This window comes from Euwallacea similis, chromosome 5 (genome assembly GCF_039881205.1).
Source record: "Euwallacea similis isolate ESF13 chromosome 5, ESF131.1, whole genome shotgun sequence".
NCBI classification, from domain to species: domain Eukaryota; kingdom Metazoa; phylum Arthropoda; class Insecta; order Coleoptera; family Curculionidae; genus Euwallacea; species Euwallacea similis.
In genome coordinates this window covers 5,710,600-5,736,048 of record NC_089613.1, presented here as the reverse complement: position 1 = coordinate 5,736,048, position 25,449 = coordinate 5,710,600, and the positions used below count along the sequence as shown (strand labels likewise).

General features: G+C 37.2%; 1 protein-coding gene across 1 annotated transcript in view; it reads right to left on the bottom strand.

The window, feature by feature from the left end:
- The window catches only part of poe (E3 ubiquitin-protein ligase-like protein poe), a 32,086-nt gene extending 10,583 nt beyond the window's left edge, over positions 1 to 21,503 (bottom strand). The window contains exons 1-53 of the mRNA XM_066390273.1: positions 21,281 to 21,503; positions 21,127 to 21,209; positions 19,881 to 20,135; positions 19,661 to 19,821; positions 19,426 to 19,607; positions 19,190 to 19,373; positions 19,007 to 19,126; positions 18,758 to 18,943; positions 18,356 to 18,541; positions 18,037 to 18,274; positions 17,821 to 17,978; positions 17,589 to 17,766; positions 17,351 to 17,535; positions 17,141 to 17,267; positions 16,384 to 16,610; positions 16,079 to 16,243; positions 15,665 to 16,027; positions 13,517 to 13,714; positions 13,231 to 13,401; positions 13,009 to 13,173; positions 12,636 to 12,955; positions 12,419 to 12,585; positions 12,128 to 12,368; positions 11,881 to 12,037; positions 11,139 to 11,482; positions 10,856 to 11,023; positions 10,446 to 10,688; positions 10,257 to 10,396; positions 9,986 to 10,138; positions 9,407 to 9,535; positions 9,089 to 9,229; positions 8,761 to 9,020; positions 8,233 to 8,388; positions 8,021 to 8,177; positions 7,762 to 7,970; positions 7,232 to 7,409; positions 6,891 to 7,056; positions 6,567 to 6,837; positions 6,356 to 6,502; positions 6,157 to 6,301; positions 5,938 to 6,099; positions 5,372 to 5,669; positions 5,165 to 5,318; positions 4,859 to 5,111; positions 4,708 to 4,796; positions 4,344 to 4,515; positions 3,689 to 3,793; positions 3,533 to 3,628; positions 3,292 to 3,482; positions 3,061 to 3,235; positions 2,820 to 3,011; positions 2,544 to 2,751; positions 137 to 276 (exon numbers count right to left, since the gene is read on the bottom strand). Coding sequence (XP_066246370.1) covers positions 137 to 276; positions 2,544 to 2,751; positions 2,820 to 3,011; positions 3,061 to 3,235; positions 3,292 to 3,482; positions 3,533 to 3,628; positions 3,689 to 3,793; positions 4,344 to 4,515; positions 4,708 to 4,796; positions 4,859 to 5,111; positions 5,165 to 5,318; positions 5,372 to 5,669; positions 5,938 to 6,099; positions 6,157 to 6,301; positions 6,356 to 6,502; positions 6,567 to 6,837; positions 6,891 to 7,056; positions 7,232 to 7,409; positions 7,762 to 7,970; positions 8,021 to 8,177; positions 8,233 to 8,388; positions 8,761 to 9,020; positions 9,089 to 9,229; positions 9,407 to 9,535; positions 9,986 to 10,138; positions 10,257 to 10,396; positions 10,446 to 10,688; positions 10,856 to 11,023; positions 11,139 to 11,482; positions 11,881 to 12,037; positions 12,128 to 12,368; positions 12,419 to 12,585; positions 12,636 to 12,955; positions 13,009 to 13,173; positions 13,231 to 13,401; positions 13,517 to 13,714; positions 15,665 to 16,027; positions 16,079 to 16,243; positions 16,384 to 16,610; positions 17,141 to 17,267; positions 17,351 to 17,535; positions 17,589 to 17,766; positions 17,821 to 17,978; positions 18,037 to 18,274; positions 18,356 to 18,541; positions 18,758 to 18,943; positions 19,007 to 19,126; positions 19,190 to 19,373; positions 19,426 to 19,607; positions 19,661 to 19,821; positions 19,881 to 20,135; positions 21,127 to 21,209; positions 21,281 to 21,411 — 9,790 coding nt within the window. The 5' untranslated portion in view covers positions 21,412 to 21,503. The remainder of the gene's footprint in view (positions 1 to 136; positions 277 to 2,543; positions 2,752 to 2,819; positions 3,012 to 3,060; positions 3,236 to 3,291; positions 3,483 to 3,532; positions 3,629 to 3,688; positions 3,794 to 4,343; positions 4,516 to 4,707; positions 4,797 to 4,858; positions 5,112 to 5,164; positions 5,319 to 5,371; positions 5,670 to 5,937; positions 6,100 to 6,156; positions 6,302 to 6,355; positions 6,503 to 6,566; positions 6,838 to 6,890; positions 7,057 to 7,231; positions 7,410 to 7,761; positions 7,971 to 8,020; positions 8,178 to 8,232; positions 8,389 to 8,760; positions 9,021 to 9,088; positions 9,230 to 9,406; positions 9,536 to 9,985; positions 10,139 to 10,256; positions 10,397 to 10,445; positions 10,689 to 10,855; positions 11,024 to 11,138; positions 11,483 to 11,880; positions 12,038 to 12,127; positions 12,369 to 12,418; positions 12,586 to 12,635; positions 12,956 to 13,008; positions 13,174 to 13,230; positions 13,402 to 13,516; positions 13,715 to 15,664; positions 16,028 to 16,078; positions 16,244 to 16,383; positions 16,611 to 17,140; positions 17,268 to 17,350; positions 17,536 to 17,588; positions 17,767 to 17,820; positions 17,979 to 18,036; positions 18,275 to 18,355; positions 18,542 to 18,757; positions 18,944 to 19,006; positions 19,127 to 19,189; positions 19,374 to 19,425; positions 19,608 to 19,660; positions 19,822 to 19,880; positions 20,136 to 21,126; positions 21,210 to 21,280) is intronic.
- Between the last annotated feature and the right edge of the window lie 3,946 nt (positions 21,504 to 25,449).

The window sequence follows — 25,449 nt, the reverse complement described above, 5'->3', positions numbered from 1 at the left end:
GAATGTTCTAACCGAAGTTTGCGACTAAATTTACTTCGAAAACGCACAATTCAAACATATCAATAGATATTTCGACCAACAATTAAAACAAATCGACAAAAAATTTGAAAGTTCAGAATTTAAACTGTTTTCTTACCTTTAGAATGCGTGCTAAGCGCGTGCAAATCCCTCAACTGTCTATATTTCTCCTTGCTGCCGCAGATATACAACAGCAATTTTCGGGCGTTTCTTCGCGAGGGCGGAGGTAGGGGAGTCATCATATACTCACTGAGGCATCTGGAAAAAACATTATTCGCTTTTATAAAAGGAAGAAATATTTAGAAAAAATCCCTTATGCAGATATCACTAGCTCAACTAAAAACAGAGGGACTGCACAAATGGGAGAAAGACCGAATAAAGTTTAATATACCTCCGACAAAGACCAACAAAGTGGGTTGCGAAGTTAGCGGCTGATATGCGCATAGCCAACTTTATCAGATTTCTCACCGTTTCAGAATTTTTACTAATAGAACTTTTAGTGATGGATTATTAAGTTTTCATTTATTTACATTGCTGCTTTTTGCCGATATTTTTTAAAATTTTCATCGCCGTAGAGACAACAAAATCAATACTAATCTAAATATCGAAGGAGACATGGGCCAGATTGACTCCGCTTACGTTATCCGATAGCCTCGAAACCTACTTCGTTGATCTTTGTCGGAGGCACATTAAACCTTATACGATCCTTCCACTTACGCAATATCTACAGTGCTGGCCAAATTGGAGAAACTTTTGAATTTTTTTTCCTACTTACAATTGTGCATAATAATCTTTAGTACCTTTTTATAAGTATACAGACGAATCCTTACATTAAATAATGTACAAATAAATAAATAAATAAATGAAGATTTTTATTATGCAAAATAAATAAATTTATCTTCTTAGAGGACATAAGTGGAAAAACTTGAATGAAAATTAACAAAACATAAATTTCTTTCACTATTTGGTCGAAAATCCTTTATTCTTTATCACTTGCACACATCTTCGGGACATTAACTCCAACAAAGACTTGATTTTGTTTTCGGAAATTTCACACCAACCTTATGATAGAGCAACAAATAATTTATCCTTATTTGTAAATTTTTCCGAGTGTTTTTGCCTGTCTGTATTCCAATTGTTCCCAAATGTTTTCAATGGGGTTTAAATCCGAACTCTGAGTTGGCCATTTTATGACAGGCTGTTCAGCTTCAAGAAACTCTTTGACTACTTTTGCAGCATGCTTTGAGTCGTTATCATTTTGAAATGTGTGCCATGTTCCGTATGTGTACCGTGTTCCACGGCAAATGGTAACATTTTATTTCTTAAAACGTCTAGATATTGATATCGATCCATAATTCCTTCTATTTTTATTAATGGTCCATCCCATGGCCAGAGAAACGCCTTCACACAAGAACGTTACCACCTCCATGTTTAACAATTTGCATAGTATACTTAGGGTTGTATCTCTCACTATTGAGGCATCTTATCCATTTAATACCACCAGAGTCGAAAATGTTAAATTTACTTTCATCCGACCATAGCACTTGTTTCTATTGATTGTAAGACCAATTTAAATGTTCTGTGGCAAAAACCAAACAAAAACGACGAATTGTTTAATAAAAGGTTTTTTGCAGGTCTTTTAGTATGTACCTTCCCTTCACTGGGCCTTCTAATAGACCTTACAGAAATTGAAACATGCGGATATTCCAGATATTAGATTAATATCAACAACAGTTAAAAATGTATTTTTTAAAGAACACCTTTTAATTAATTTATCTGTAGCGGCTGTCGATTTTCGTGGTCCTTCTGGTCTAGGCTTACTTGCGATTGATCCCCTTTCTTGATACAATTTTATTTGTTTGCAAACAACACTTTTGTTTAAATTTAACTGCCTTGCAATATCAATCTGCTTGACTCCCTCGAGATATTTTTTAATAATAAGATCCTTTATCTGATTTAACAAATTAATACCTTGTAGCATTTTGAAGACAAACTAAAAAAATTCTGCTAAAACATCAGCTTTTTTAGACAAGCAATATTTGTTTTATACTAAAAACACCAAAAGGTTTATGTGCCCATAAAAAATTTTTTTTATCAGCGTTCCTTCACGAATTGTTTTTTTTTTTTTAATTAGTTATTAACGACATCTAAACATGTTCATATACTTTAAATATCGATATTGAATGTATTGATAGAGCGGTTTTTAAAATTCAAGTTTTTTCACTTTTGGTCCGCATTGTATATTTCCACATGAATTGGTGATAGAAGTATTTGAGTTAAAGTGAGTCAAAATTAATCGGGATTGGTCGTATATGTCTGCCAACACAATAATTACTTCAAAGTAGAACTGTTACAACTACTCAAAAAAAGTAATTGATGAATTACCATTAATCTTTTGATGTGATGGAATTACCAATTACTAATATTTTTGAGGTAACTGTTACTGCAAAGCTGTAGTTATGACAAAATAATCACTCCGTACGTGACAATTTCTGTACATTGCTCATTAATAACCGGGTGCTTACCTGTACCAGGGTGCATCAAAAACGTCACTGGTCGATTCGCTCACTTCTGACAAACGTTGCACTTGGTACGGCAATCTTAGAACTATTTCTGTGATTAAATGTTCATAGTTGGCAAAAACATCGGTAGAATTCTCCTTTAGGTGATTCTTCAAAAAGAACGGTGTCATGTCGGGCAGTGGATAAGTGAGATGAGGCTTCAGCAAATTCCCTGAAGTAATTCCTTTTGAGAAATCAAGAAAAACAATTATTATGCCTCTACATAATTATGGTTCCTACCCGCAGAGCTCTCTTCTTCGACCTGATTCTTCCAGTAATCATTCAACAGCGATTGACTGATTCGCAAACAAAAGTTGATTATTCCTGCTTTATGCAAAAAAGTTGCGGAAGTGCGTACAACGTAGTTAGAAGGGTCGTTGGAACTGCTCGATTTCGATGTGGCTACAGACTTGCTGCGCTGCAGTATATTAGCTAAAAAATCATTTAAAACAACCAAATTCTTTTAAAACAAAATACCTACAAATCAGTTTCAAGAGCAACAAATACACTTCACCCGATTTGGATCTCACGCAAATCTCCTGGGTATTTTCTCCATTAAACTGAAGTTCTTCGCTTAAAGTTGCTAACAAGGAATTGAGACAGGCCTTGTCTCTTTCGCAAGATCCATCTAAGTCGCTAGTTAATTGAGAAACAACCTAAAGATACATTGAAATAATGCCAAAAAACTGTAAAAGCATTGTTTTAATATTACTTGGAAGAAAGGAATAGTGCGGACTCCGTCCGCATTTTTGAGCTTTGGTAAATACTCCACAAGCTTTTCCAGAAGTTGTAATCTCAGACCATGTAATTTGGTGCTGCTCTCACTCTCGCTTTCCAGATCTTCTTGGATTTGAGCCAAAGTATCGCTTCCTTGAGAAGGGCGCTGTGATTGCTCCACTGCTACTGTATGGAGGGATGAGTTTGCTATTCTAAAGTGGGAATTTATAACTTACCTTGCGCTGAAGCAATGCCCGAGCTAGTTTCTGTTGTTCTTGGAACATTGGTGTCGTCTCCATATGCAGAAGATCTGCCTGAAACGTTGTGTTCTCCTGTAAAAAAAAAACAATTGTATTTTTAACAAACTAAAGAGAGTATTTTAAATTGCGAACCAGTAATACTTTCGACGCCACTGCCTCCGCTTTCAGACCCTGCGCTGCCGCCTTGTTCCGCAGGGGAGGTGCGCAAAGTTGACCCGTCAGTCGCAGCAGTAGAACCTAGATTTGTCATAAAGTATTTCGCCTCTGACTCATAGAAAATTTGATATATTATAAGAGCGGAGAAAACAGTTCCAAATCTTATTTTATAAAAAAAGTTTTACTTTATGAATTCGAGTTACGCGTGAAATACGAGCAATATCTGTTATCTAACAAACGTAAGAAAACTTACATATTAACTTAAGAAAACGAGTAATGTGGCAAGAGGCGTTTCAAACAGGTAGTGTTGAAAGTAGTCTTACATTAAATTTTCGAAAAATTGCTACGCCATTGGGAAATAGACAATTGTTAATTTATAAATGCTCTTATAAAACTGAAGATCGAGGGTTTTAAATTAAGGAAAATTAGAGGCGTGTAAGGTTGGAAATGAACCTTTACAAAATAATTCAATTTTAATCACACTTCTGGCACTACAAATTTTAAATATCCAAACACTTATTTCACGCCAAATCCAAATAGGCCAAACACTCAAAAAATGCCAATTTAATTTTTTTCTTCAGATTTTGTATTAATATTGTTACATTATGATTTAGAATAACCTGAAAATTACCTTCATCATCCGAACCCGCAGCTGAAGCTGTGGTGTCGCTGAAATTTGAGGCCTCTTGGTGCACCTGCGCGGCGGCAGCTTGACCCTGCCCACTTTGTGCAGCTCCTCTCAATTGCGCTTGTAAATTCTGGAACAAGGCCTGATCGGTGCGGCTTCTGCCTATTTCATGGTCCTACACACGCAAAATAGGAAAAAATATATGTATTTTTCAATTTAATGTCATTTGTTGGAGTATAAAATATACAAGGTGCCTTGAAAGTTGTATGATTTATAATAGAAAACGTTTTAACCTGCGCACTTACCTCATCTACCATTCATGCAACTTTTTTCTTTACGGTTAAAAAACGATTATTTCTTAACTTACCTGTAAGCTTAAAGCGATGGCCAGTTCCACCATGGTCTCATCAGCGTCTGCAGGCAGATCCAAAAGTGGGTGGAATCCCACATCCCCTCCTAATCCAAATTAAAACCTCACTTCATTTTAATCCACACGAACTTATTTTACAAAGAATCACCTAAGAGCGCTTCTAGCGCATTAACTCCGCCCTCAGGCTGATTCTCCAGCATATTAATAGCCTCAATCATGCCTACGTCGAAGGCTCCGACCGCTGGAGGCGGGGCCACGCTCGGTTGCTGTGGCGCTACTTCACTTTGATTGACTGAGGCTGATGTAGAAGGAAGAACTGAAGATTTTGAAATGGAGGGGCTGTCACAACGAGTGGGAGAAGGCATGTAGACTTTTCGGCGTTTAACGCGAGGCTTCAAAACCTTTAAAAACCGTATATAAAAAAATGTTTAAACTGCGATTAAAGCAAACTTACCTTGCCAAGGGCTTGTTTAGCGCTAAACGCAATCACTGGGTCTTGACAGAGTAGTAATTGTAAATATAGGGTAATCGCAACTTTCCCGTAGGACTCAGAGCTTTGGAAGGCATGGATGATTTCCACAAGAGCATGAACTACTTGCTCAGTATACCTATTTAATCGTAAATCAAATATATGCAGAGAATCCTCGATAAAAGCACTTACTTCAAACCAGGAATGACTACTGGTGCTAAAGCAAGAATATCAGGGTTTAAGCGATGCAGCATCCAAAGTACGTTTACAAGCTGCAGCAGCAAATGATCATTTTTCTTTTTAGTTTTATCATCTTTTAAAGTGGTTTCTTTGTCTTTGGTTTCAAGGGGGTCTACTAGGACTATGTCGTGGATTGAGGCATGAGTATCGGCAAATTTCATGAGGTTTTGAGGACGGGAAACCGCAATTCCTCTTACTATTAGAACGAGGCGATAGTAGCTTTCGGCATCCAAATCGGTAATGCCCGAATCTGTTGAATATTCAGTACAAAAATATATTTATTTGTAAATCAGTTAGGTAATGCAAAACTCCTTTTTTTTCAAAATGCGTTAACCATTAGTACAATAAAAGCAAAAACGTACCGAAAGTAATAAGGAATTGAGAAATATAGCGAAAAAACTAAAAGAATCGAAATTATATCTATTATTTTTAATGATCGTTTACGCATTTGAAAAAAACAGGTTTAAATTGCATCTACATATGGCTTACTTCCAGTATAAGAATGTGAAACGATTTACCTTTCTGGTCAGTCATCGCAGTCAAATTGATCGAAACATGATACAACAGCGCCAGATCCTTGTAGGCGTGATACTGCTGTTTCGTGGGATGCAAAGTCAACATTAGCGCTTTGGAGTGCACTTGAATTGAGGGCGGTGTTGGGAGGGTCAAGAGTTGAGTGGCTGGCAAAAGTTATTTAAAGGAACACCTTTAAAAGGTCGATAAAGGATGTTACCTACCTATTTTCAAAGCTGCAGGCTTGAGTTTCGCAAATTTCTCTTCAGATGTGTAAATATACAAGGAGGAATCAAGGCTTTTAAAGACGTCCATGGCCAGCCGCTCCAGTTTGGTGAGCTGCTGCGAAGAACCGGGTTGATGATCCGCCTTCACCGCAAATACATAATAATTTGAACACGACACTAAACAACCATTACCAACCTCGCTGCTGGCAGCAGAAGCCGCAGTATTATTTGAATGAACAGCACCAGAAACTGCTGTTTCATCGCTGTCTTCGGGCCATCCAAAGGAATCCTTGGTTTTCCCGTATATTTTAATACTGTCCACCATAGTCATAAGCTCCGAATCCTACAATAGGCCATGTTTTCACATTCACAATTTAAAACCTACAAAATCGAATAGGCACATTTACCTGACCATGACAAGGCCCGAAAACAATAGTCAGCTTCTTATCGGCCTGCAGACTTTCCTCCCGTGAAAACGGGACGTCATACCAACGACTTTTCGTGATGTTAAATGAAATTATTCGTCCAAATATTTCAACATAAGATGGAACTTTCTGTAGGTCTTGACTTCCAGCCAGAATCCTCATTCCGCACATTACCATAGTTGCGTCATTATTGGTCACTTCCACTTGGAATGGGGATTTGTTGCAGGCGATATAAAGGCCAGTGGTGTTTAATCTGATTATTATTATATTAGATTCGGCAAATAATTAAAGAAAGGGAGAGAAAACCTGTGTTTTAGTTGGGCCACATTGTAAACTTGCAGCAAATCATTCCCACCGAACTCGACATCGTTCATTGCTGTGCAATGCTCAAAGAAATCCACCGGGAAAACTAGGGCGCTTGAGGTTTTGCCCGTCTTTATTGGTTTCTTCTTCTTCGGTTTGAGTGACGAGCCTATACAGGACGTTTCGGTAATAATGAAAAAAAATCTTCAATCGAAACACAACAAAATTTGAAAAATGCATGTTACGTTACAGTAAGATTTAAAGTAGGAAAAATCTAGTTGAAAAAAAATTATGTAAATGGCCGAAAATCTAAAGTAATCAGATGTTGTTTTTTTTTTAATTACCCATTGGGACTGTGGCTTGAATACTGCTGGACATCCAGAAACCAGTTTGTTCCATATTGGCGATAAACATTTTCAAGCTTCCGTCCTCGCACAGCAAAATCAAGGTGGTCCTCAGTTCACTGCCTGAATTATGTCTAATTGCGACCATGTCCATTATCTTTGACTTGGCTGGAACTACCTAAAAATTATAAGAAAAACTTAATTATATACACTGCGGAACTGATAATGTTTGAATTGATTATGAGTTAAATTGTTATCAAATTAACATGAAATTGAACGTAAAAAATTAAATGAATCTTCATTGTTATTGTATTCACATTGCATGCTTGACAAATAAGTCATCTATGTTCTATGTTTATTTTAATAAAATAAATAATCTATGTTAGTTTTAAAAGAGCATATGGCCATTTAGTAGCAATTTACTGATTGGAGTCCACGAAGGTTATGTTTATGGTTTTATGCAATCACTACAAAAGATGTGAGGCTTTAGAAAACCCCTAAATTAAAGATTAAAAAAAAAAATAACTTACCTTAATTTCTTGAATGAGGACAGTATCGGGTTTAAGCATCAATACGACCGGCTGGTTACTCGACTGCATTGTACAGCAGATTATTCCGGGATGGTTGGGGATTTCAGTCCACTGGCACAGTGGTTGGGGATTTGGCGCTCTTGTGTTGTTACTCTTGGAATTGGAGCCGTTATTGCCCGCCGAGGGTTGGGGAATATTAATGGGGAAAACTATAAAGATGTGAAATTATTTATATTCAAAAATTCACTTAAATTTTTACCCAAAGAAAGACAATTACTCTTCGAGGTAATGGGCGAAATAAAATTTTTCCCTTGGGCGTAACTGTAGAAGAGCAACATTAATGTATGTGAGTAATATATCGAGACTCCCCCGCCGCCTAAATGACCATTCGTATCAGTGACATCCACATGAGAAACCTTAAAAAAAAATGAGTTTAATCTATTTCAAAAAATGCAATATAATTAAGCTTACTTCCAAGGTATTGGTGACGTAAAAGCTACCAAATTTGGTAGAGCTGTCGTCGTTGAGATCTTCGGTGTAAATGTGCCCAGGCGAAGACATGAGGAGAATATGATAAACACCGTCTTCGTACATAAAAGTACAGTCCCTGATTTTACCGCTGGGAACCTATAGAATTTAATTTCATAGACCAGATTTTCAAGACTTTAGGGCCAAATTATTAATATTTTCAAATTTAATAGGACGTAAATACATTATGTAATAGTTACTTGTTTCTCAAGGCGAAAAAGTAAGGAATTTAATGCCATAGCGCTATTCAAAGCCGAGTCGACTCAACCAAAAGAGCCAAAAGGCTATGAACGATACGGCAAAAAATGAGCTTTTTTGCTAAGTAAAACACATCGTTTTTGTATACTTCTTATGCGTATTTGGAATTTTTGTCCACGCTTTTTTCAACTTTCCTTGACACTCTGTATATATGAAACCCGCAGTAGGTCTCCATTAAATTTCAATAATTTGGCCCTTAAAGTGATTCCTTACAAGAAAATGGTACTGAGGATTCGTAGCATCTTTGCTAAGATCGAAGATCTTTACAAAGTCGGCCGTGACTAAAGCGAGCTCAGTTTGAGATCCGGGCAACCATAAAGCTTTGATGATAAAATTGCCGGTCTCTAATTGCGGATGCAGGACTAAGTGATCGGTGACCGCTCCAGTGGAGTTGAAAGACAACACGTGACAATCCTTCAAACCACACACGGCTAGAAATTCTTCGTTGCAGAGGTTTGACGTCATTGAGAGCACTAGAAAGCAAATAAGATAGACGTGTAATAAGCAGCTCCGCTTTTCGTTATTAACGTTGGTTATATACCTGTAAACGGAATGGGGGCGGAACTAAGGCGGGTTAAGGTTAATTTCCGGCTCGCCGAATCAGCTTGCTTGAGGAGGGCCGATAATTGCAAGACGGTGATTTTGCCCTTTTCGTGTGAGACTGCCAGATGCTGTCGCTTTCCTACTCAGAAAAAAAGAAATCCTAGAATCAAGAATGAAGACAATCTCAGTTTCTTTAGAAAAAAAAATGATGTATCGCTCTGAATGAATAAGATTGAATTAAGAATAATGCATAGCTTAAACGATTAATAACTAGTATCATTCAAGAAAAAGGAAGGTTGAAGGCAAATTTCCTTACCTTGTGTAGTCGTCATGCAACACATGGCCACCCGCCTTATAATATGGGCGGACAACAACTGCCTGATAGTTTGACCTTGATCACCTGCATATGACATTCTAACGTTTTCAAACGCTCCCTCTTGTGAACCTGAAAATGGCAATTTCCGTTATATCACGCTGCACTGATATGCCCAACATTCTAACAATTTCCAACAGGAAATTCGATTAACGAAGAGGATGCTGCGAGAAGTAAACAAAATATATCCACACTCTTTCATAAAATGGCATTTTGTCAGAAACAAGAGGTATTAATTCATTTTAACAGAACACCCTCAGTAATATTTCTCAAGGTTTTTCATTTCGCGAGAATCTTTTTATCGACTGCCATTGGTTCTCTTTTCTTTCCTTTAAGCTAATATGTTAAAGGAGACGAGATTGAAAATTGTGAGGTCAAAAAGAGTCTTATCTTAATCGCATATTAGGTGATCTTGATATAAGATTATGTTTTGTTGTCGATCTCTCTGGTTTACTGTTTACAGTTCTCCCTTCAAATCGACATTTAAAAAATTTCTATAACGTAAAATAATTCAGAACGTACCCAAAGTAGGCATCATCAAATGGTCAGTATGCACATATTTCTTTTCGGCTTTGTGCAATTGTTCTAGAGCCTTAACGCCGCGCACGTGACAGCCTACCGGACTATTGGAGTTGCATGTCGATTCTATGGCAGGGATCAGGCCTTGCAGAAATTCTGAAATTAAAGTGTTTTGTGTATTTACATCGCTGAGACATATTTCGACGTTCGATGCAAACAATAGACGTATAAAAAGTGTAAACATCCTCTACGGAGAAAAATTTTATCTACTTACCCAATAAAGAAGATGTTACAGAACTTGAACTCAGATAGTTCAATAGCACCTCCTTGGAGTCCTCTAGTTTCTTTTTTTCGTGATCTCGCCTCTCCTCAAACAAGATTTTATCGGAAGGCATCGGAGAACTCGTTTGTCTTCTAAATCAAAGAACCAATGAAAAAAAAAATGGACACAAAACAATATTACCTCAAAGAACTGGGCAAAACTGGCTGATCTGACCCCTCTTCTTTCCTTTGATAGGATGAATCGGGATTGGCGGCCGGACTACGCTTAACCAGCGCCTGACACGAGCCATCTTCCTTCGCTCCGCAATCGCAGAAGAAATTGCCGTATTTAGCGTAGCTAACGTCGTGACCTTTGTGGCAGACGCGGGCACAAATTGAACAGACGCCTACGCCATCTAGCATCCGACATGTATGGCAATGGTACCTACAGGAAAAAATATCATTCAAAATTATTTACTTTTTTATTGTTTACTACCCTTTTTTGGTTTAATTAAATTAATAAGCAATTAATGTATTAGCTCATTTAAGCAATGTCTCTGAGGTTCGAATATAAACAAATATCGCGAATTAATTCAGCGAAAAGTTACTCACCAATGCTGATTCATAAATTCCTTTTGAGTAACTGTGAAAGTACACAATTTACTGCACAGAGAATCCTCGTCTGAATCTTCTCCGCTCTCATCATCATCATTAGTTTCCTCCTGCCAATCTAGTTCCAAATCCAAGGGACTTTCATGTTCCCATTGAGGAGACACAGATCTAAAAACAAATCAAATTAAAAAGTTATTAAAGTTTTCTTAATTTCAGGACACTCAGTATAGTTCGTATTTTATTTTCGTAAATTTTACTTTCACCAGAACTTCTAACAATTTACCTTGGTGGTTGATCCGTAATAGACAAAATAACATCAGTCAAATAATCCAGGATGCACGAGGCAGCATTCAACATAACATTGTTTTTTAACAAATCCGGAGAATTGGCGATTTTGTCGCTTATTTCCTGATTTTGCACGTATTTCACGCACAGCTCCACCCACTCGGCGGCAATGGGAAATAAATGGCTATGGCCTCTACCCGTTCCGGCATCTGCTAACATGGTCATGATGTCCATTAATTCGCTAAAACCGGCTCCTTCCAATGTGGGCTCCAATAGGTGACTTCCCAAGGGTATAAGGGATTTTAGAATTGTTATCGAAACGTCTTCGGCGACGTTACTTGTCTGCAGAATTGGATTTTTGTTGAATAACATTGAATATTAATAGAATGTTAAAAGTGCACTTTTTGAAAATCGTACTTTCTACCGACTATGTTCTATTGGACTTACACACTTACACACACACTTGATATGCAATTATTGTAAAAAATTAAAAATTTTCCTACAAATTATAGTAAAACTCCATAATTAAAAAAAAATCTAAAACTTCATCTTTGGCAGATAGGACTAATACACTGTAACAAATGCCAAATACATCCAGAAATGTCCACTAAAGAACGGTACAGAAAATTGATAAACACAATAAAATCTGTTTTTCTGTTAAGCGTGGAAAATAAAAGAATTGCAACGGATTGATGAATATAAAAATTGTGAATTTAAACTAAAACCCCAAAATAACTCACCTGCTTCACGATATAGCTAGTTAAAGCCTGCAGCAACTGACTATTCTCTACAACTAGCGATTTTTTATCTTCATTGGCTCCCAACGTAATCACTACATCTTTCGAATTCGCGCTACCAGCACTAGACTGCTTCTTTAATTTCAGAGTAAAAACTTCGCTGAAAATATTACATCATAAACAACATACATATATGGTTACGCCATGGTGTATGTAGACAATTATATAATTTTGTTGAAATCCTGCCTACCTCTTAGATGTGGATTCAGCGGGTCCGATGATAATTTGCCTCAACCACGCCTGCAACTTTTCACTTTCAATTTCGGCAAGTTTTCCGATGCTGGAGCAGAGATAATTCAAACTCGGATCGGTCGAACTCTTTTCTGCTGCTTGGAATAACTTATTGAAGAAATGTAAAACGCGAGTGCTGTATTGTTGAGACATGTATGGACTTGAGACCGACATTAAAACATTCACTAGGTGTTTATCTCCTGAAAAAGGTGGTTAAAGCTAAGTAAAATTTATTGATTGATGGAAGTACCAGTAAAGAAGCTGGAGAATGCTTGTCTTCCTGAACTCTTCTCTATAATTTTCTCATAAAATTGCAGACAGCTATGCAAAATCTTCTCGTTGACCAGGCGTTTTTCGGGCTGATCCGCAGCTCCGCTGGTATATTTCATCAACAAATTGTAAGTGTGATCCAAAAAACTGTTAAAACAAAATTAAAATTTCTGCCGATCAATATCCTGAAAATTTACCTAATGTAAACCCTTTTCTGTCTTTCATCAATCTCGGTATCTCCGATCATTTTGTCCAAAGCCTTAATTGCCACACTGTGCAAGAACTCAGTTCTCACATCTGTTGTAATGGCAATAAGCAACTCTATAGCTTTATTTTTTGTATCTGTATTCTCGATTCGGGGGGCGTGATGCACTATGAACGTTGCCAAATTATCGAATGTACGCTTCAAGGAGTAACCCAAGTTAAAGGGCACACATTTCGATAGAGAAGACATGTGGATGTCTATTATTTTCAGGAGGTAGCTCTCAGAGGGGATAATGTCGTTGGAATAATCCATCTAAAATTGTAGTTAGTCAGTTTACTTTTGGAGGACTGTCAAATTAATAATACCGGAGATCCTGAATATAAGGAAGAATATGTCCATTCATTCACTCCCAATTCCACATTTTCAGGCAAAAATGACGTAATCTCACGTTGTAGCGTTGCTAATAAGACACTCTCTTTTGAGGAAATTGCCAAAACATCGTCCAACAGTTCCAGATCCCTCAGTTGAATCTAGTAATTCCAGAAACATATTAAACAAAAATTCAATATTTCTTATTTGTATCGCACCTTGTCGGAATTTTCGCTGTGGTCAACGCACATGTGGAACATAGACCACCGGGTATATTGTAGAATTGATCGTGCCAAACGTATAACTATGGGAACCAAATCGTGGACACAAGAAGGTTCCGAAATGGCCACTGGTGAACTTTCCGGTTCCGAGACTTCACCCAAAGACACCTAGTGAAAATTGGAATAGCACATAGTAACTTGTTTTGAAAAAAGGTAACGTCAAAAGAAAAAACTATCAAACAAACATTTTCCACTAATAGAGTTGTATCACCTCTATCCTTACCTCTACTTTAGCCACCAAACAATCTAATAAAATGAGGTGCCAAAGGGGCGGCATTTCCTCTTTAGTTATGACGCCCTCTGCTGGCTCAGGCATGAGACTCAAAATGCACTTTTTAGCCACTGCTGTGTCATATTCGATGTTGTTTACGGCATCGGACACGGCTTTTAATAGTTTATCGATATTCTGATTGTACATCCCCTAAAAAAGAGATGATTTATTAGGCCCCTCAGTTGTTACATTCATTTTTAGAGTTTCCAATACTAAATAATGATTCTAACCACCGATTTCCATTGGGGAATTTATTTACTGATGAACAATGTGAAATGGAAAAAACCGTAAAAGCTAATCGCAAATGAAAACCTCAAATTTAATATGATCAACATCACGTCCTTGCTTTACTAATGCATTGCAAAATAGTAGGTTAAGAACAATAAGAACTCCCCACTCCTTAAGAAAAAAGAGATCGACGTTTCAACTATTTATTTAGTCTTCTTCAAAGCTAACTTTTACATTAAGAAAGGAGTCTGATATGTCAAACAGCTCCACTTGCTGCATTTATCACAAACCTCTACTGTGTTTGGGTTTGGAATTGTTTGGTATCTTAGGAATACTTGTGATGATCCTGTTAAGAAAACTATTTTCTAATGTGAAAGAGTACCTGAAGAAGACTAAATAAAAAATTGAAACGTTGATCCTTTTTCTCTTAAGGAATGGTGTTTTTATTTAATGAAATATTGATTTCCACTCAAATTTAATGCTGTAATTACTCGCTTGCTTATGTTTGCATGTGGCTTATCCAGAATTATTAGGTGTACAACTTTGCTTCCGCCGTTTTTGAATAGATGTATGTAGCGGTAAGTAATGATCGAAATAAATAACCCCATGTGGGCATGCAGGAGCCTTGGGCACCTGTTAACATAACCTCATAAAAATATTAGTCTATTTGTGTCTTCATCATAAAGTTATTCGCAATTGAAAATGTCAGTGTACGAGCCAAATTCTCGTCATTTGCGGGAGGTTTTACTTTTCTGCTTCAATATGAAGAAATCTGCTGCTGAGGCTCATCGAATGCTCTCAGATACTTATGGGGAAGCCACTATTAGTGAAAGGACATGTCGTGAGTGGTTTCAGCGCTTCAAGAACGGTGATTTTCACGTCGAAGACCAACATAGCGGTGGAAGAAAGAAGGTTTTCCAAGATGCGAACTTGGAAGCATTACTTGACGAAGACTCGTGTCAAAGTCAACAAGAATTGGCACAATCATTGGGAGTGACTCAACAAACAATCTCAAAACGCCTCAAAGACATGGGAATGATTCAGAAGCAAGGATATTGGGTGCCGTACGAGTTGAAACCAAGAGATATTGACAGGCGTCTGTTCGCTTGTGAACAGTTGCTTGCAAGGCAAAGACGGAAGGGATTTCTGCATCGTATTGTGACTGGGGACGAGAAATGGGTTCATTACGATAATCCCAAACGCAAAAAGACTTGGGGATATCCCGGCCATGCTTCCACGTCGACGACCAAACCGTCTATTCATGGTTCCAAAATCATGCTCTGTATTTGGTGGGATCAACTCGGCGTAATATATTATGAGCTGTTACAACCAACTGAAACAATCACAGGTGCTCTTTATCGAACCCAATTAATGCGTTTGAGCCGAGCATTGAAAAAGAAACGGCTGCAATACAACGAGAGACATGATAAAGTGATTTTGCAGCACGATAATGCTCGACCCCATGTTGCGCAAGTGGTCAAGAAATACTTGGAAACATTGAAATGGGAAGTCCTACCCCACCCGCCATATTCTCCTGACCTAGCTCCTTCTGATTATCACTTGTTTCGATCCATGGCACATGGGCTAGCTGACCAACACTTCCGGTCTTATGAAGAAGTAAGAAATTGGATAGAATCGTGGATCGCTTCAAAAGATGTCCAATTTTTTCAACACGGGATTCGTATGCTGCCCGAAAGATGGGAGAAAGTAGTGGCCAGCGATGGACAATACTTTGGATCCTAAAGGTATAATTAGTTTTTTACAATAAAATCGCGAAATTCGGAAAAAAAACGGCGGAAGCAAAGTTGTACACCTAATACATTCAATTTTTAAACCTGCAATCGCAATTTAAAACATCATTAAAATTCTCACCTGTTTAACGAGACAATCCTTGAGCCAGCGATTAAAATTCTTATGCCCGGCTCGAGGTCCCCACACTAAAGAATGCATCAAGAGAGGGCCGGGCGCCAGCGGTTCTCCTTGAGCCAATTTTTCCATATACGGTATGGACGGCGGCAGAAGATGCAACAACCTCCAACAAATGGTAAAACAATATTGTGTGGCGCACAAACCCAACACGGACATTTTGGCGGCACTAGTGGCATTTATATTATGCGCCACGTTCATGATTTCAATCAGCGCATCTAAGAGGAGGTGATACTTGAGTTTGTCCGAGTTTCCCAGGATGAATTTGCAGGCTAAACCGTCCAGTTTCGGAGAGTCTTGGTTGTTCACCTAAAGCACACAATCAGCCTCAACAATTTATAAATTTAAGGCGAAAGTTACCTCTAAATTTGACAGTTTGTAGAAGCGGGGTGTGGGAGAAGGGTGCAATTCGTTTGACAATTTCCGATAAGCGTCCTCGATGCTCTCCCAAGCTGTTTCGGGCTTGGGTGCGGCAGGCTCTTTGTCAGAGTTTAAGTAAATAAGCTCAAACAAATTCCTTTGGATCTGAGAAAATTTTAATTTCAAAGTTTATTTCCCTCCATCGAAGACGTTGTCAATATGACAGAGCCACCCAGTAACAGAGATGTTTTTACATCCTCTTGGACTTGTGACAGGTGTCAAAGTCAAAACAAAGTAGTTGTTACCTTTTCGAGCAGAAATGCGGGCACGTCATAAAGGTGCTTCATGATGTAATCGAACAACAATAAAAGTCGGGATAAGTTGAGTAATTGCGATTCTTTAAGGCTGCTCCGGGCTATTTCTGAGCATCTGAGCACGCCGCCGGCCATTAGTAGAACGACCGACTTTTTCTGCATCAAATTCAAGGAGTGGAAGAGATACAGGAGGACCTCTGCGTGCTCTACATTCAAGTCTAAGAGAACAATTTTAATGAGAAAATGTGCTTTTATTGGCGACCTTGATTGCCGGTCAAAGTGCCGTGTGAAGTAAACGAACAGTGATTTCACAATCGACCTTTAAAAATAGTTAATAACATAGCATACACCACGACATTTACATGGCTTTAAAGATAGAGGAAAATTTTTTACTAAATTAGCAGCGATCAGCAGTCTTTATTACGGTGACGTAAGTAACGTGAAGTTTTAAAACTATTAAAATGCCATTAAACACTAAAGACACATTTATTTGGCTTTTTATAAGTGGTATTTGAAGTCGAACATGCCAAGAGGTTTAGAGACCTTTGAAAACATTTTTGTAAGATGAACAATTCTCAGCGGCTCTGACGTCGAAAATAATGAAGCGTTATAACAAATAAAGAACTGCAAAACTACTTCGCCCACCGAGACATTTTTAAAAATTTGCAACAGATATATTAGAATTCGTGTGCGCCAATAAGATTTAAAAAACAATGAAAAAATACAACATGGAAAAACATTCACTTGCCTTCAATATCACTTTCAGTTGCGGCGTCAGGGTGATTTAGAACATTCTCAATTAACGTATTTACCAATCGGTGCCAGATGCTAATCACTGATGCTTCCTTTTCATTTTGAGGTCTCAGCAATAGAACCTAATTACAATACAACAATTTTAAAATCTTGGAATATTGATTTTAAAAAAAAATAATAATAATAACCACAAAATTCAACAGACCTGCGCTAAAACCGATAACGTCCTGGGATAAACTTGCAATGGCCAAGCATGAGGCACATCCGCGTTCCACGGTGACACGCCTAAATGATTCAAAAGACATGCTTGAAGTGGCGTCAAACTATTGCTAGTAATCAAATTGTGGGTAAACTTCATGAGTGCGTTGGAGAACTCTACATATTGCCCCCCTAAAATCCACAATTCGGTCAAATTCAATTGTGGATATTGCCTCAAAACTAACCCAATTCAGATTTGAGCCATTCTCGATCTAAATCCCGAATAATGGCCGCTAAAATTATCATCTGTTGCTCGGTGAGGCCATTTTTAACGTAGCGCTGCACGAAAATGGACTTTGAACGAAGGAAATGTTTGTTTAGAAATACGAAGATGCTGGTAGCTAGAGAAATGTAACCGTCGACCTGAAATATGTTTTAAAAACTGAAAATTGAGAATTTTTTAACTACAGATCTCACCTCTCCCTTCTCCGGAACCACTGAACGTCCATTGTTGCCTTGATTATTCGACTTCGTATCGGCGTTTTCAGATGTTGAAGGGGATTTCGATTCTTGTGGTTCTGGGGGAACCAAAATCTCTTCGAACCATTGACCTAAGATTGGCTCACTATCATCGTCTGGAATGAATTTTAAATAACTTCCAAACACTCCTATTATTCGAGGAATAAATCGTACCTTCATCGGTGGAATTGTCGTCGCTATAAAGGATCATATCTTCGAAATAGGCCGTGGAATCGGATTGGCTGAAATTATCCCCTTCGGGGGGGATGAGTCGTTTCAGAGAACAAGCCTTGCGGTAACTGACAATGGACAAGTAAAACAGCAGATGGTTGAGAGGCGCTGCGCTTAGCACACGCGCGACACGCTGAAGGGCTGAGAATTGACCAAGAATGGCGAGAGGCGCAGGCTCAATCTAGGAAAAATTGAACATTAAATGATAAATATACATACGTATTTTCAAACTGTTATAGTATGTATAACAAAATAAACTCACCGTTACAAGGCTCCCAATGGACCCTCCAGACATTTCCAGACTAAGATTTTCGAACAGATCCGACAACAGTCCCAATGCCTTGGTGGCCAAGGCAACACTTAACACACCAAAACATTGCTGGAACTTTTGAAGACCCGATCGGGGCGATCCGCCGCTGCCGGAACTGCTTGGCATAGATTCACGACCCTAAGAAATTAATTACAAAAGAAAACAAGATTTATTAATAAATAATACAGATTCTAACGTTGCCAAATGTTTTCCATTTAAATAATTTCTTTTGCTTATACAGAAATGACAACACAGACAAATGAGTTTAGAAATTTGACAATGTTTGACTCATTTATCATATTTGACAATTGTCAGTATCGCATTCTCCACAATTTTCTACATTATGTATACTACCTGTTGGGTTTGTTTGCTTGGACTGGGCCTTGACCGTTCTGAATCTCTCTCTCTTGAGTCCCTGGAAAGGTGCGTAGAAGGTCTGTCATTGGAACTCCCACTGGTGGTTTGTGTTAAATGAGCCTGGATTGTCTGCAGTCCTGATATAAGTACCCAGGCGCCAGCAAGAAGATAGTTTTGATAGGCCTAATTAGTGCCAAATTAAAAATATGTATTTATTAGTAATTTTTGTGACATATTGAAGCTCACATGTGTTCCTGCCCTAGTAGAAATCTTAGCTCCAATATATGAGTACATACTCAAAGCTTCTTCAACTAATTTTATTGCATTAGAATCCAAATCTTCTTCTTTGAGACTGGCAGCTTGAGCCTAAAAAAACATTTACAAATAAATCACATTGTAACAATTAAGTTTTACAAAGCAATTATTTACCTTAGGAGAAGCAACATTAACAGCAGCTAAACATCCACTTGCAGCAGCCTGTGCTACTGCACAGTGCAAAACCGCCATTGCCAAGTTGCACAGTTTGTCTAATTTTGGGGCACTGAGTGGCTCTAATACCGGCAAGTTTATCGCCGATATAGCAAGAGTTATCTCTGACACTGTTTGAGGGAGACTAAACCAAATCTATGTTAAGAAATCTAAAAGAAAATCAATATTTTTAGTACCTATTTCTATGTGCCAATGCTTCGGCGTGATTAGAAGGGATACTGTAGGGCCTGCCTGCCAAGGCCTCTTCAATTCTAGCTTTGGCTTTCTTGATTGTGGGTAAATTTAGGCATAAATCAAGAAGTGTATCTCCAGCTCTAAGAGCCTGGAGACTCTCAGTGTTTGCTATCAAAAATAATCTCTGCAAAATGGAATGAATATTAGGATTTTTGAAGCCTCAACTTTAAGGCTCACTTTGATTTCTGTAGTAGGATCTGCATCTCCTAAATTCTCGGACATAGACGTACTGACTGAAGAGTCATGGATAGGCAAAGTTAACATTTCATATATCATCACCGACAAATCCGGACGGTTTTTTGATGATTCCTGTTTGCTAACCGATTCTTTATCATTTCCTACAAAAGGCAAAAACCAATTTTTCCAAACATAACCCAAACTCACTTGTAAAACCTACCGCTAGGTGACACATTGGTCTGCTGAGGGAGATGTTCTCCCTTCATGATGTCGACTAGATTGGACACTTCTGTGGAGCTAAGCAGGCCAGTGCCAGTGCACATTACTTTGACCGCATTTAAATAGCGTTCAATTGCGACGCTGTCTTGATACTGTTCACTACTGGCGCTTTGCAGGGCGCTGAGTAGAGATTTTAATAAGACTCTACATGCCGCAATCGCGATTTCAAGTTGACCACCAGACACTGAACCAGACACTAGAAATTAATACTTTTTTGATTGATTGGTGCTTTATTGTCAAAACAAAATATAAAATGTTAAAACAGTATGGAAAAAGAAAGATAAAAATTTCAAAATATAACCAGAGTGAATGGCTAAAATATGAATAAATTTGAAAATAAGTAGGTATTAGATTTGAAGAAAATCACTCAGAGTAGCTAATTTTTATTTCCATTTGTGCATTAAAAAAAAAAAACATCCAAATTATTAAATGATGTATCAAATGGTTAATGACATAATGAGTCATCATATTTGAGGATCCTAAAGTGTCAGTACAAATAAAACCCAGTAGTTTTGTTCTGAATACAATTCCTATAGCTCTTAATACCTCCCCACCACAATTATACCTTAGATATACAAAAAAGAGTACCCCATTAGACAGACTGACACAGCGTGTCTTTATAGTTGAATTCATAGAATGATAGCTTGCATAACCAGTGGTCACTAGTTAGATATGGTACATTTACATGTTTGCAATTGTACTGTAAGGTTAAATTGTCGAATGATGGCTTAAATTCAGTTCATCTAAACTGAACTCTTGTTAATTTTGACATCCATAAGAAAACCATTGTTGCCACAATAACAACATTTTGATACACATGAATTGATTATGTGATTTTGAATACACAAGAGTCAGGTTTAGCAAAACTGAGTACAAGCCATAATTTAAAAAGTTGTCCTAAATTACTGTTAATGCATTAACAAACTAAATACATGATCAGATTTCATTATGGTATTATATCTTAAAGGGACGGGCTGTTGAAATAAGCTGCTACAATTTAAGCCCCAATTGAACTTAAAATTGAGGAATTGGGCTGGCTGAAATCTACTGATAATACACGACTTTGTTTGTTTCCCTTATTAAACATCAAAAATATCCTAGAAACACACCTACACTATCCAAACAAAAATACCCATTGCACATTCTTGGTACCTACTAGATGGTAAAGTAGCTGCCAAATTACTTACATTTTGATATGCTACTGCTAATGTAGTCCGCGGCTAGGACGGTAAAGGTGTTGTAGAAATTGGGCCTCCAAACCTCGGACTCGCTGAAATAGGGAGATGAATTAAAAAACCGCAAAGGGAAATTTTTCTACGTAATTCAGAGTAGAGCAGTCACCTCTTCACTATTGTGGAACATAGTTCTATGAGTTCGCTGGTGCTTGACCTTTCGTAATTCGGGGACAAAAAGGGTTTTAAAACAAGGGACCAATCCACTCCACCACTATTAGCTGCCATTACTTCAACCATTCGCCGATAAATCGTAAAATTTGAGACTTTTTGGGCAAGGGAAAGGCGAAATTCAGTGACAAGATGGTGACAAGCTATTTCTTTTAGTTTTTTTTATATTTATTGTCAGCTGTTTATGAAATGTCAAATAATGAATCAGGGTTATACGTCATATGTCATGAGGTAAAGTAAGTAAAAAAAACTATAAAAAAACAGAAATTTGTTGTTACCTATTATTAGTTTATCAGTAAGAATATCAAGAGGTTTGATTGCAAATCGCAAGTAAATCTGATTAAATATCTTAAAGCTTTTTACTAAATAGTTCAATTGTCGTGTAAACGGTCCGATTCATTTATGACATTCCATGATTACATTACTATGGCAACGCTGTACGCATTTTATTAGTCATAAAGTGTGATAGGAACTTCGAATTTTGCTATTTATTACTTTTTTGTTTGTAACTACTAAATTCCTATTTTGTGAGATCCTATGCATTTTTTAGAAAAATTAATTTGAATAAATCATTTTGGAACGTAACTAAAAGGAACCTGGGGAGTCATAAAACCTTAATTAAGGTGGGTACACACGTAACTGCAAGATTGACAAACATGCATGATCAATCTTTTTGTGCAATCAAGCTTGAGCGTTTGTATGAAAATTTCGCGCAAGCATTTTGATCGCGCAATTACCTTGAAAATTGAATGAATTTCAATTATGCATGATTGAACAAGCAGAGTTTGCACAAGCAAAACTGAACGTCTATACCAATGACATGAAAGTTTGTACAAGCGCGCGTCAGTCGTGAGCGTACAGTACAATTAATTAAAAATATTGTTTGCGCTGTAATGACCCCCTATGTTACGCCTATGCCGGTTTCCTTTGTGGAAATTACCGCCAAAATTTCATTATTATAATTGCGACTCCTATAGAGGAGCTGATCTTATCGTTTATTTAGGCGATGCATTTTAACGAACGGCAATTCGCCTACAAATACTCTTGTAGCTGTAGTACACTTACAGTATCTAACAATCTTAGGTAATAAATGGATTTGTTAATGAAAATACTCGATTTTCGCTATCAAAAAATGCTTTATTTTACTTTTTTTTTAATTTTTAATAAGAAATGTATTTTAAATATACGTACTTATGTACAAAGCCTTCAAAGAATAAATAACAAAACTAATCAACAAATTTAACAAAAATACCTCATCTTCTCACAATATTTATGTTCGTATACTTAAATTTAAATATAAAACTAAACAAGATTTTCGATTAAGCAATAATTGATCAATATTTTGTCGAGTAGCCCTTTGCTGTGATGACCGCTTGACATCTTCTATTCATAGAATAAACTAATTTTTTGTATATTTCAGGACTAATTTTTTCCATTCTTGTGACACAATGTTTTTTAATTCTGTTTTTGATAAAATTTGATGTTTTCTTATATGTTTTTTTTTAACTTCTCACAAATGTTCAATTGGGTTTAAGTCTGCTGAGTGTGGGGGCGTTTTTAACAATTTCGGAACGTTCCAAATTAGCCATTCTTTGTTGATTAAAGCCGTGTACTTAGGTATGTCAAATGTTTATAGATTTCAACAGGACAACGAATTTTCGCGCACTTTGTTTTACGTTCTTTTTTGAATATCGTTATAACCATGTTTATCCATAATACCATCTATAAAATGGATATTTCCAACTCCATTTGAGGACACGCAGCCCCAAATCACTAGGGATCCACTTCCATGTTTTACAGTAGGAAGTATATTACGAGGATTACTATCTTCATTAGCTTTTCTCCACACCCTATGGATACCATCTGACTGAAAAAGATGAATTTTTGTACATAAGTACGTACATTTCAAATACATTTCTTGTTAATAGTAAAAAAACAGTAAAATAAATCATTTTTTGACGGCAAAAATCGAGTATTTTCTTTAACAAATCCATGTGTACGAAAGAGATTGTTAGATACTGGATATGTGTTAGATTTTGATTTTAGCATTTAATAACCCTGCAACTTATAGTCGCTCTTTTAACTTTTGCTCCGCGACACTCGAGGCTCTTGGCTGAATTGTCGTTTACATTTCGCAAGTCCCATTACAGTGCCTTGTTTAGCGATCTGAAAAACGAGAATTACTTGAGGATTTTATTCGAGCGTATCAAAATCAATAATATGTTTTTCTTTTCATTATCTAGTCTTTACACCATATGCTACGTTTCTTTTTTCGCGCCTTTTTCTTGTATACAAGAACAAATTTAACCAAAGCAATTTCGTCCGAACTAGACATATTTCAAGCACAGACCGCGGCTTGCCAAGCATACTTGCATCGTATGGTGGCGAAGGAAATTTGTCTTTGCTTGCGCAAAAAGATCGATCTTGCATGCTTGTCGATCTTGCAGTAAATACGTAACCCCATGTATACTTGTGCGCATCATGCACTTTAGTACTGGCATTGTTTCGCATCGGCGAGACTTTGCTTATGCTGAAGGAATGCATAATATTGTACGAGACTTCCATAGGAAGGTTGTACTGTACCCTTAGGCTATGCCTATGTACTCCACTATTTTAGTAACATGTCCGGGGTGGCCACATGTTGGGGACTCATTATCTTCCACTAAGGGTTACCCTGCATAAAGAAACTTTCACTCCTTTTTCCTTGCCAGGACAAAAGTCTAAATACACCCAAGTTTCACCAAAATCTCTACAGCTGCAACACCCCCGTAAATTATCATTCTTGCCATTCTCTTTAAATGTTACTGCTTAAGGACTTAGAAAGTTACCAACTGTTGACTGCTCTTTTAATTATCTTAAACCGAGGTGCACTTATGAGCAGTGACCCCCAAATTTAGTACTTAAGATACCCCGAAGCTTGTACCGGGGCTCTTAAAACTCGACACTCCTGGAATTAATCGTTCTCTCATAACTTTTGCTCATTCAAATTCAACTCTCTCTATTGAATTGCTGCTTTAATGCTGAGATCATTTTAGTTTGGTAAACGATTAAGGTGTGTGTGTGTGCGTGTCATAACTAGTGGAATAAACATCTGCCGAAAGTGCTCCCGAGTTTTGTTGCGTGAAGTTCCATTACAAGGTGAAAAATGGGGCGTTAGACTAATTAAAAACAGAAAGTTCACTTTATTACATAAAAATAAAATATAACAAAAAGTTTCTTTGCTGTGTAGTCTATACAAATAATAATTACATCTATAGAAAGAAAGTAACACAGTCTTGAATTAGAAAACATGAAATACTTTTTCATGGCACTTAATACATTAAACATAAGTAAAGGAATAAATGACTTGTCTTCCACTATATATTTGGCGCGTATTGGATGGACTCGAACCTTTACTGTATTTAAAAATATACTCCCACTTAGTACACATCATAAATGGTTGCATTTCTTCAATACCATCAGTTTCTTTCACATTTTTTTTTTAAATTAAAATAAGCATACACGTCACTTTTATCACACGCTTCTCTTATTGTATGTTCACCACTTTTAATTTTTTCTAATATCGACATTATTACGCTCATTTCAAATATACATGAACGATAGAACGATTAATTCCAGAACGATACGCAACTGTTGATTACAATAGCTGAAAGATCGTTTATTCTTATATCTTGACTCAACTGCCTCATCCCTTAGTTGCTTGTCTTATCCTGAGTCGATTTGTCGAGAACTCGTAATCCGCGCGTATATGGGAATCTCCTATATACAGGATGAATCAGAGTGAAACCGCCATACGTAATCATACATAGGGAATTTGATTTTAAGCAAGAAAGTTCTATAATAAAAATGTACCCGCAAATGCTTGCTAAGAGCGCTACGACCCTTCAAGGATGACCGCAGGAAATTGATTTTTGCTTTATGTTTCTTAAATCATTTAAAATAAATGTATGAATTTGTATGCAAAAATGGTGATGAATGGTTGGTGAATCAAATGGTTGTTTCAAAGTTAAAATTGATGAAAAAAGGTCTACTTGCTATGATGCAGTTCTGACGAACATTTCTAGTAAACATGACATAAATGTAATGGGCGATGCATTGCCAAAACGA